The sequence below is a fragment of the Labrus bergylta genome, chromosome 23 (assembly GCF_963930695.1).
Source record: "Labrus bergylta chromosome 23, fLabBer1.1, whole genome shotgun sequence".
Classification (NCBI taxonomy): domain Eukaryota; kingdom Metazoa; phylum Chordata; class Actinopteri; order Labriformes; family Labridae; genus Labrus; species Labrus bergylta.
In genome coordinates this window covers 16,302,416-16,313,964 of record NC_089217.1, presented here as the reverse complement: position 1 = coordinate 16,313,964, position 11,549 = coordinate 16,302,416, and the positions used below count along the sequence as shown (strand labels likewise).

Sequence of the window (11,549 nt, the reverse complement as noted above, 5' to 3'; positions counted from 1 at the left end):
GCATCAATGCTCTTTCCTGATGAACACAAAACTAGGAAACATTATTCAATCATAATTTCAATGTGGTGCAGAAAACCTTCGAGTTGTGCATAAATATTGATCAAATTGAGGGAAAAAACGTTTCTGGTGAAATCGTGATTGTGAGTTTGCCAAAACAAAAAGTTATATTAAAAGAAAGATCAGCTGACTGAGGCTTCTCTCAAAACCTGGGTTCCGGAAAAATCCAACCACCACTGGTGTGACTGGTTAAATCACGCAGGAGTCACAGGTTCCAGGTATAACGGTTTATTTAACTTGCTGCTTGACAAGGTGTTCATACACATTTGCATGAATGTGTGAATGTATCTCTCTTCATATCTGTGTATGGGTGCTTGTGAGTGTGTGTGGTTTCTGAAAATGGAAATAAACAAGAGAAACATATACAAAGTGTTAAACTCAGTCATTCCTTTTAGAATATTAAACTAAATGACCTACTCCTAATAAAACACAAGTGTACGAATGTGTTAACTGTCTGTTGCAACCAAATCATGTGTAAAATATTATTGCTACATTACATGTACAATACACCCAATAACAATAATAATTGGGTTTACAAGTTTTCTATACACAGGTGTATGTTAATGTATACTATACTATATCTATATCTATAGATATAGATATAGATTGTATCAAATGTATAATTGTAAACATACTGTATAGATATAAGGATTGTATAATATATAAAATGTAAATATAGTACATCATATTGTACAAATAGATATGTATATATAGATATAGATACATGGATTGTATAAATACATAAATTATAAAAAATCATAGTATATCAAGTTGTATATATATGTATGGAAAATCATTGGATTGTAAATATCAAATATAGTATCTTAAATATAATATAGCAAATTGTATATGGATAGATTGTATATATAGAGAGATTATAAGGAACACAGGAAGTTAATATAATTTAATAAATATTAATGATTGAGCTGTGGAAAAGGGGTAGGATTAAATAAGTTTTATACTTCTTCCTACTCCTTTTCAGGCATATCAATTGAATTTATGTAATTTGCTTTTTCTTTTTCTTTTTTTATGAAATAATTTGAACATTGTTTTTTGTTTATTGTATTTTCGTGCTTTTCATTTTGTTTTGTATTTTTGATATGTTTGATTTTATTTGATATGTCTGAAATAAATTTAATCAATCAATCAATCAAAAACATGCTTAACATGAGAAATAATGAAAGAAAGGTGTACTAAACAATCAACAAAAACCGTGGCTGCATCAACTCACTTCATCTTAATTGGTCTTCATTAACATCAAAGGGATATACATTTACCTCTAGAAATTATAATTAGCACCGATAAACTATTAAATTTACTTACATTTCAATGGACGCACACAATATGTCGAATTGAACAAAGTAACACCCTTTTCTTACTCAAGCACTCTTGCAACTTAAACTGTAAACTCTCTTCTCTTTCGAACACTGTGCCAGACACTACGGAGCCGGAATCTACCACTTTTAGAGGTTTTTTTTTTGGAACAGTCCAAGCGGAGCTGGCCTTTTTAACAGATATGGTATTTTTTCCATATCGCCCACCTCTAATGGTAGGTAGGATTTAGTGAAGTGTTTCCAGAAATGATCGGAGACATTGGCACACTTCGGAGAGGTGTGCTTTGACACGGTACACTTCATGCACGAGCACGCGGGCACACAATGCTGACAGCCTTCATTATGGAGAAATCCACAGTTTCATGGCTGTATCTGAGTAACATGACTCGATATAAGACACAAAGTAGCTGTCATATTCTCTGTATTCTCCGATGTGCGGCTGTGGACTCGCTGGCGGACTCGGCCGCGCGTCTATTTTATTTTTTATTAATTTATGGCTGTATCTGACTAAAATGACTCAATAGAAGCCACAAAGCAGCTGTCATGTTCTCTGTGTTGTTCTCCGGTGTGCGCGTCCCTTTTTTCTATCTCTCTCTCTCTTTCTCTCGCACGCTTCATAATAACATAAAGCATGCGTGTGTGGTATTACAACATTATGTACAAGAGGTAATCGTGCTTAAGCACGGATAGTCCTGGCCAGTATGACCGCAGGCCGGCCAGCGTGGGAATGGTACAGCGGGGGGCCAATCGTGCTTGAGTACAGCATGGTACAGATGGCCAGTGTGACCGCGCCCTAAGACTCCTTTGTCTAGTTCCCTCGAAAAAAACTCTAGTCAGGCTTTAAAAAGGGAATACAGGCCTGAGTCCTTTGTCCAGCACACATGGCCGGGTCCCAACATTACTTTATATCAAAATAAAATCAGGGTTGAATTCAAACAGCAAGTACTCTCAGCTAAAGACATTATATAACTTCAAAATAAAAGCCTAACAATTTATTTTCATTATCTGATGTGAAATTTCAAACATACGATTAAAAATGTGATTCATCGCGAATGACTATTGAAATTTAGCAATTTATCAAAAATTTTAATTTTAAATGTTTAATAGCCTTAGTGTGAACATGTAAACTATATTCCTGGAAAACCTCAAGCACTTGTAGCCTGGTGGTCTATATTGCTTTTATTTTAATCCCAACCTTGTGGTGATTAGGATTATTTCACCAGTAAGAAGGCACAGGGGAAAGTTTTTTAGATGCGTTTTTTGTAGTCCATTTTCAGAACATTGTAGTTTCAACACGGCAGACCCACGTCATTAACCTCCACCGGCCCGTTGCATTTAATGATGTCGCCTATGTCTGATGCGGTCAGATTGTCAGAGCAACGAGATCGCCTTTCCCTAAGTCCTTTATTAATTCTCCTAACATCTTTCCTTGACCTCATGACGTTTTCGCGGGGTTAAGGTAAAGTGGATAGTGAAAGGAGATAGGAGGGACAATTGGAACGCACCCTAAGTCTCTTTTTGAGTAGTGTGACTGTCATGCGCAGGGGTGGGCAATTGGTGGCCCCCATCAACCCTCAGGTCAATTTTTACATATCAATTAATTGGAAACATGAAGAAAACTGAAAACAAAATCTGCCATAAAATTATGAAAACCAGAAATATTGCCCATCTGTTACGGTTTGTATTTAGACAAACAGACACAGCAAAATTGAATGAGTTGCAGGTGTGAGTAGTCACCAGGTGTTTGATTGAAGCCACGCCCTCCAGAGACAGAGACACACACACACACACACACACACACACACACACACACACACACACACACAGACACACACACACACACACACACACACACACACACACACACAGACACACACACACACACACACACACACACACACACACACACACACACACACAGAGGGGGAGGGGACACAAGGGATACACAGAGAAACAGGATCACAGCCAGAGCCGTGACACCATCCCATATGGGTGTCTCCGCCACCTTGACATATTTCAGCACTCAATGGAGATCCATTGTTTTTGCAGAGTTTATACAAAGTTTATGCTTCAGGCCCATACATCAGTTACTGTCAAACTGGTTTTCATCTGTTCAGTTGTTCAGCTGGCGTTTATGTTATTGCAACCCACTGTTAAATGTAAGGAGGCAACATTCTTATGAAGGGCATCATTCGTCTTGATAATAGAACTTCTAACCTCGATGACTTTATGAAGCTTCTTTATCACTTTTTTGGCGCTTCTTGTTATGACAGGTTGTCTTGTTTTCTGAGTAAAAGGTTTACTTTTTTTAATTTGGATTGCCGTCACATCACAGAGATTTCACCACTGTGTTCACTCCAAATTAATCTCTTCTGAGGTAAGCTGTAATATTCTTTATTTTGTTTGGGTGAAACTTGTGTTTCATTTTATAGACGCTGAGAAAACAACATGTTTCCATTAGTGTCTACTTTCAAGGTATTTCTTTTAACGTTTTCTGTACCTCTTTTATGCTGCATGCTTTAAGCTTCTTGCTTCTGATTTTTGTTTTTAATTGAACCCCTGTATCACATTTACTTGTTTTGTTACTGGATACTTTAGGGATAGGAAATACTCTTCACTGTTTGAGTTCAAGCTCTGATATAAAACCCCATGTCATATATCATACTTTATCAATCTATGATCCCATCAGTTAAAAAGCACATGTTCAGTTTGATAAATCTAGTTAAAAATAGTCCTCCATTCAGAGGTAGTACAGTGCCATCAAAATATATTTAAATGCCCAAAAATAAGTGTTGTCATTCAGTAAGCATGAGCTATTTGAATAGTTTCAATTAAATTACTGTAGACATGGTATCATATATGCTGAAGCTGTGAGACACAGAGTTGATGAGCTTAATTTAATGTTGTCTAAAATTATACATCATGATTTTTAGAATCATTGATTTTTTAATCGACAAAGTAACACGTGAAACTGAAGAAAAAACATTGAGGAATAAATGGAATAGAATTAGAATCTGAAATGTAAATGTGTTAAAGTATAAAGTAACAAAATAGTACCAGTTAAAATGTCTACTTCAAAACAATCTTTAGTTAGGTATTAAGCTCTTTTACCTGCTTTTTGTAAAGTGTGTCGAGATAACACTTGTTATGAGTTGTGGTTATACAAATAAAAAATGATTGATTGATTGATTGATTAGACTAAATGTACATGTTTCCTTCGTGCCTCCATTGCTGCGTGCCTGCAGGTATACTAACCCTATCTTAAGTCAACATTTTGTCCTCATGTGACTTCAGTACATTTCATAAGACCATGTAACCTTGGCACACCTGATTGTGAGAATTTGACCATCAGTATGAACATTGTAATTATGTTCCTGTCAAACCTCAAGCACCAAAAAGTTGTTTTGTTGTACACTACCTGTTTGGTAACATATAATTATAACATTCTCGATTGACAAGATTAGTTTGATGTTGAAAGCTATGATGACACTATAAATATTCAGAGGTTTTTATGACTGAGTTAAGTGACTTCCAGAAGAATTCATATGATAAATTTAACACAGAGTCTGTTTCCCCTTTTTGTTGTTTTAATCCAGTACCAGAGGACTCACCATGTGGCTAAAAGGTTTTATAAGTAACCATGTCAACATGAAACTTCTGAAGACCTGTGTCATCCTTCTCCTTCTGACTGTGTTGTTCTTTGTATTAAGAAACATGGACCTGCTGCAGGTGAGAACTGGGATAAGTGGCAACAATGTTTTTTTGTGAGTCAGATTAAAGGGTACTATTTTCAACAGTGTCTTTTAATTTACTAAAAGGCCTCATTCACCAAGATCTGTGCGACAATTTACACATAAATAAAGTAGAAATCAAGTATGTCCTCTGTAAATGTCTCTCTGAGTCATGACTGTCTATTAGTGAGAAGCAGAGTCCTGCTGGCTGTGTTGTTGTTGGAGCCGTGTTTACATCATGTTTACATGAGTATAAAGCTGTTTCAGTCAGGACTGGACAAAATAAGAATAACATAGCCAACACACTGTTTATTTAAATGTCAGATAAGTGTCTTTAGGTCACAGCCTTTCTGTGTCAATTTATTTGCAATATGAAGATTTAACCACTGCGCTAGTAGTCATATATAAGCTCAAGTCCATTTACAATTTCTGTTTAATTACTACAGCAGCACAAAATTGTTAAATGGACTTATATAGCGCTTTTCTAGTCTTCTGACTACTCAAAGCGCTTTCACACTGCATGTCACACCTATCCACACCCTGACGGCAAAGGTTGCTATGTAGTGACATTATCAGAAGTAACTAATCCCATTCATATGGCGCTGACGAAGGGGTTAAGTGTCTTGACCAAAGACACATCAGACATGTTGCTGCAGGAGCTAGGGACAAACAATCGACCTTGCGCTTGAGAGATGATGTCTCTACCAACTGAGCCACAGCCACATCTAAAATAGAACTTGCCCCCGGAACCCCCTAGGTGGTTCTGTGTCCTCCTGCCATAGCCTCATAAAATCCTGTGAGAAACACTCTAGACCAGGGGTGCCCAAACAGTCGATCGCGATCGACAGGTAGATCGCTGACTGATTCTCAGTCGATCGCGAGATGTTTAGTCAATATAAAATACAATTGTAAAATAGAAAAGTGATTTCAATTTCATCTCACTGCAGTGTTTCCCACACACGATACCTGTGTGGGGAGCCCAAGAATACTTCCGACCTGTTTGTATTTAATTTTTAATTTATTCATGAAATTGCTGCGTGCATGAGAGAGCGAGCGAGAGAGCGAGCGGGGGAGTGAGAGAGAGAGAGAGAGAGAGAGAGCGTGCGCGCAAGAGAGAGTGCAGGCATGCGCAAGGACGTGCAGGTAAAACCGGGGGGGGTAAATGTTTTACCAAAAAGTCATATATAGAAACTATGCTACGAGTATTAAGCGCATTTGATGTAGCTGCAGCTACTTTTCTCTGCTCCTCTCTGCTGTCATGACTGTGAGCATCGCGGGGGACGAGACACACCAACAAACAGCGCAAACGCACACACACACACACACACACTCTCTCACACACACACACACACACACACACACACACACACACACACACACACACACACACACATACACACACACTTGCACTGGAGCGCCAGCCACCACGCAAACCTTTTTACTTTTTACTTTTAGTGCTACAGCACACAGTTGATCCGTGATCCGTACGGACCGAGGCGGGAACACACGTGACCCGGTCAAACAGTCGGTTGGACTTTACTCCGTTCACTCTCACCGTGTCTGCAGCTAATTTAACAAAAGCAACATCATCTCACAGCAGCCTGCTGTAGTCTGTGAACATCTCCACACAGATTAAAGTTGTTTGTTGGAAACAAAATTAAGGGGAAAACATATGTGATATAAATACAAACTTAATATTAAAATGTAGCCTACCCTAAAATAAGAGTTTTAAAAAAAGTATGTCGATATTTTATTCTATCAAGGAAAAGGGCTATGCCCATATTTGGTTGTGTCAGATTTGATTGACAGCTCTGCGCGCTGCATCTGTCAGGTCAGCAGGTCAGGAGGCTAACAGCTTGATCCGTCTGATTTCTCCTCTTTCTTACTTCGTTTGGAGAGTTTGTTTAACACATATCTGACAACATACATGGCTTGCTGTGCGGTTAACAGACCATCCAACAAGTTGATGCTTCAGTTTTCTTCGGTAAGTGATATAGTAGTGTTATATTTACTGCATACTTGTGTGTCGGTATTTATATTTACGGACCTAGCTTGTTTAGCATTAGCTTGTAAACCAGTCGACGAACTGTGTAGCTCATTATTTACATTATTTACGGTCAATGGTTTAGAAATGTTTGTTGTTAAGATGTTGAAAATGAGTTTGTGTGATGTTAGAAGCTAAAGGTTCACCTCAGTTGTTATCTGACGTTATGATGAATGTTATACTCCACGTAAATGTGGACATTAAAAACAAACTTTGTGTAGTAATTATCCGTCAGTAACATAAACTGAACTGAACCTAATGTGCTGTGTAGGTTATAGAGGATGACATTAAAGTTACATGGTTGATGTAGTGTCTTAAGATTTGAGCAAACTGTTAACAAATTTAAAAAAAATCACTTTGTAAGAGCATCTGTAACCATTAAGAACTATATTAATAACCATATTAATTTTCACTGAACTCATACACAGAATATAGCAGTAGAAATATCAATAACATATGAAATATGTATGAAAATAAGATTTAAAGCACATAGATATAAAGTATAAGAAATAGTTTGAAGAATACAGCCATGTACTGAGCTCATGTTAATAATAAATGAGTTACTGTATGTTGGGTACGAAAGCACAGAGAGTTGGGACCTGTTAATGATTTAAATAATTCAGGTTATATTTGTTTCATGTTAAGATGAAGTACTATCCACAATAAACTGCTTAATTTTTCCTCACACAAAATCTGAGACAATTTGATGTGGAATATCATTGTGTGAGTGAGAGAGCTGAAAATAGCACGATTACAATAATGTTTATCTTCTTAACTTTGAATAGATGTTGATTACCTGAATACTGTACCTTTGTTGTCTGGGTAGTACACTGTTGAATTTATAAATGTAATCTTACACACAGATGAATACAGAAAAATAGATGAGAATAAAAAAAATGATTTAATGAATAACTGATATTTTCTCTCTTTCTTTGTCATCCTGAAGACCCCTCACTAAAAGTCCATGTTCTCCTGGATCCATGTCACATGCTCGAGCTTCTTCTGAATGACTTTTCAACAGTCGAAGTTCTGCTGAGAGAAGATGGCCAGCAGATAAGACAGCAGTACATGAAGGAGCTCCACAGGCTTCAGGAGGAGGAGGAGGGTTTGCACTTTGGAAGACTGTATTCATGCTGTTCAAATAAAACTAGATCTCCTCCAAACAACTTGCAATCAAACCATTTTCTTCCCATTTTAAAACCCTTTGTCCAGTTTAGATGGGAGAAGTTGATATTATGTGATATTGATCAGGGAAGACTACATTTCTAAATCATTTTTAACTGTGTTTTTATTCACAAGTTATTGATCTTATTTACTCTCCATGTATCTTGATTTAAGAATGGGGCTGTGTTTAAGGGCATATTTTTGCAATGACTCTGTTCCATCCCACTTTCAGAAATGAACTACATTAGTATTTGGTAAAAGAAAATGTCGAAAGAATAAGAAGTTGTGTAAAAGTAGACTTCCTTCCCTAAGCTATTGAGTTTAGCATTAATGCACATTTTAGTCTTGTCATTTCAAATCTGAAATGTATACTCATAAGTAGACATAAAGGAGTGCATTTATATAGAAATATTTATTTAATCTGAAAAACAACATTAAAAAAAATCTGTTTTTACAGCAGAGATTAACATGTTTACAGCTTGGTACAAAACAAACAAATAGGTGTGATTAGCTCATGTCTAAATGGACACACACTCTACGGGGGGGTGAATGTTTTGATGACTCATCAGTTTTGATTTGATGAAGGATAAGAGTTATTCACACTAAGGCTTGTAGCTGACCAGCTTGACAGGCGGGCGCAGTGTAACGGTTTGTCAAGAGGCTTAAAACCCGCCTCAGCTCTCAGCCTGTGGGTGACATCGCTCAGGCCATCCGGGGGAGACCTCCCTCACAGCGAGTTGTTGAAGAGAAGCAACTGAAGTCCACCCCAGAAGAACCAACAAATACAGATGTTGTTGAGGCTCAGGTTTCTTCCTCTGTCTCTGCAGCTCTCTGGGAACCTCGACGGACCAGTCACCAATAATCCACACTGTGTCTATAGGAGAAATACAAAGGTGTTCAATTAATGCCTCAGACAAAATGTACAGTTAACTACATGTGACAGCTCAGGCTGTTTTTTTGTTATGAGCCACATCTGCAGGAATAATATTGAACAAGGTAGCTGCAACTCATAATAATAGATGCCAGTCTTAAACACTATTTTTTCTAAAAAAGTTTTTGGTGTGAAGCTGACACTGTCCACAGACTCCATGACTTCACAGGGTTCAATAGAAAACAAATGTCTTGTAATAAATACTAAATAATTATTTTATAATAATAGGTTGAGACTGCAAATCCAATATGGATGCGGCCGTCGATTGGACTCATTTTCTGCCTATGTCACAAAGGGGTCAGGGTTCGTCCAGTAATATTTACAGTCTATGGTCATACATGATGTCATCTTAAGTCTCAAGTGAAATAAGCAAGGTCAAGGAGAGACCTTGTTTTGGGTTTTTTATGGGATCTGTTGACAATATATTTTAAAACAATGACTTTAATAACTTAAAGGTTATTTTGATCAATATTTCTTAGGGCAACCTGAGGTCGATCAAGGCAGTGGGAAGTCTGGACTCTCTGGGTATTACTTCCATGGTGTGTGGCGATCACTTGGTGGCACCAAAGTCTACCAATTCAACAACTCCTCTGCCATCAGTCAGTGTCTGAAAGGAAAGGCGGTCCACATGTATGGAGACTCCACCGTCAGGCAGTGGTTTGAGTACCTTGATGCTTCACTTCCAGGTAGTTAATACACATTCATTTCAGGTGACAGTTTAATATTATTTATATAACAGCTAAACTTGTTCCTTCTGTCATACTTTCAGATGCTAATGAGATTAACCGGAATAGTCCGAAGAAAACTGGACCTTACATGATATGGGACAATGCAAAAAACATCTTGGTAACATACCGTGTCCATGGTCCTCCTCTTAGTTTTATCTACGTCCCAACCAGTGAGCTGCGTTACATTTCCAATGAAATTGACGGGTTGGTAGGTGGTACCAACACAGTTGTAGTTTTTAGCATCTGGGCCCACTTCAGCCCTTTCCCAATTGAGCTCTACATCAGACGGCTTCAGAGCATCCGCAGGGCGGTGATTCGTCTGTTGAACAGGGCTCCAGACACGTTGGTGGTCATCAGGACTGCAAACCTCAGAGGTTTAACACCTTCTGTATCGTTAAACTACAGTGACTGGTACACACTACAGCTGGACAAGGTGCTAAGAGCTGTGTTCAAAGGACTTAATGTTCGACTAGTGGACGCTTGGGAGATGACTCTGGCCCACCACCTGCCTCACAACATTCACCCAGGCCGTCCTATTGTTAAGAATATGATTGTCATTATCTTGTCCTACATATGCACCAAATAGGGCTAATAGATGTGCATTTGTTATGAGCAGGTTAAAGACCTCACTCTTTTTTACATTGTGTTACAGTATAGCAGGTAAACTCTGTGTTATCTGCAAAGACCCAATAGTAATCCATCACAGCACTTAGCAACATTTAGTGAAGTTACAGTGGCAAGGAAAAACTGTCTTTTTACAAACCGAAACCTTGAGCAAAACCAGATTCATGTTTAACAGCCAACTGCTGAAACAGTATTGGGCTTGAAAGTATGTGTTTTATTAGCAGTAACAGTTAGGCATGATAATAGACTGATCAGTCTAATATTAACGTTAGTAACAGTATGATGAAACAGTTAGGACTGCTTATGTTTGATCATGTGTATGTTTTTATCAGACCTCTGAAGGACTTTATATTTTTATTTTTATAAATCATGATTAAAATGATAATTTTGGTCATGTAAAAAAACATGTTTGTTGTGTTGAACTTTCGTGCACGGCCTGAATACGCCCTCTTTTTTTGAGAAATAGAAATATCGCATGCTGGTCCATCCATGCTCAAACTGCCTGCAATCCCTAAGTACAACGAGAAGAGATTACCATAATAGGGAAATGGGGAGCTTAAAATGCTTATGAAGAGTAATAATGGTTTGAATATGAACTTATTGTTAATCGCATTGTGTATTCATTTAGAGGGAAATAAAAGTAGTTGAAAAGTCAGTACCTTAGAAATTACCTCATGAAAAATGAAACAGAACCAATTGTTAACAGATTTTTCAAACAAAAAAAAAGTGTTTTATTAATAAAGAATGATCTCTGTCTAAATGCATAAAAGACCTAGATGGTCTAATTTACATGCTACACAAACATAGGCCGAAATACACAAACATGCACAAACAGGATCCTCTGGACATGCATTAATAATGAGGTCTCAGAGTGAGTGGGCTGCCCACAGCAAGCTCTCCAGAGCAGTTTCAGGTTCGGTGCCTTGCTCAAGGGCA

The 11,549-nt window shown here is 37.7% G+C and overlaps 1 protein-coding gene and 1 long non-coding RNA gene across 2 annotated transcripts in view; one reads left to right on the top strand and one right to left on the bottom strand.

Moving 5' to 3' along the window:
- The first annotated feature begins 6,953 nt into the window (after positions 1-6,953).
- Positions 6,954-9,401, top strand: LOC136177650 (uncharacterized). Its single transcript, XR_010665157.1, has 2 exons — positions 6,954-7,106; positions 8,113-9,401. It is a non-coding gene; the product is annotated as an uncharacterized lncRNA (long non-coding RNA).
- The window catches only part of LOC110004475 (NXPE family member 3), a 60,075-nt gene continuing 57,508 nt past the window's right edge, over positions 8,983-11,549 (bottom strand). Inside the window, exon 10 of the mRNA XM_065951430.1 lies at positions 8,983-9,204. Coding sequence (XP_065807502.1) covers positions 9,183-9,204 — 22 coding nt within the window. The 3' untranslated portion in view covers positions 8,983-9,182. The remainder of the gene's footprint in view (positions 9,205-11,549) is intronic.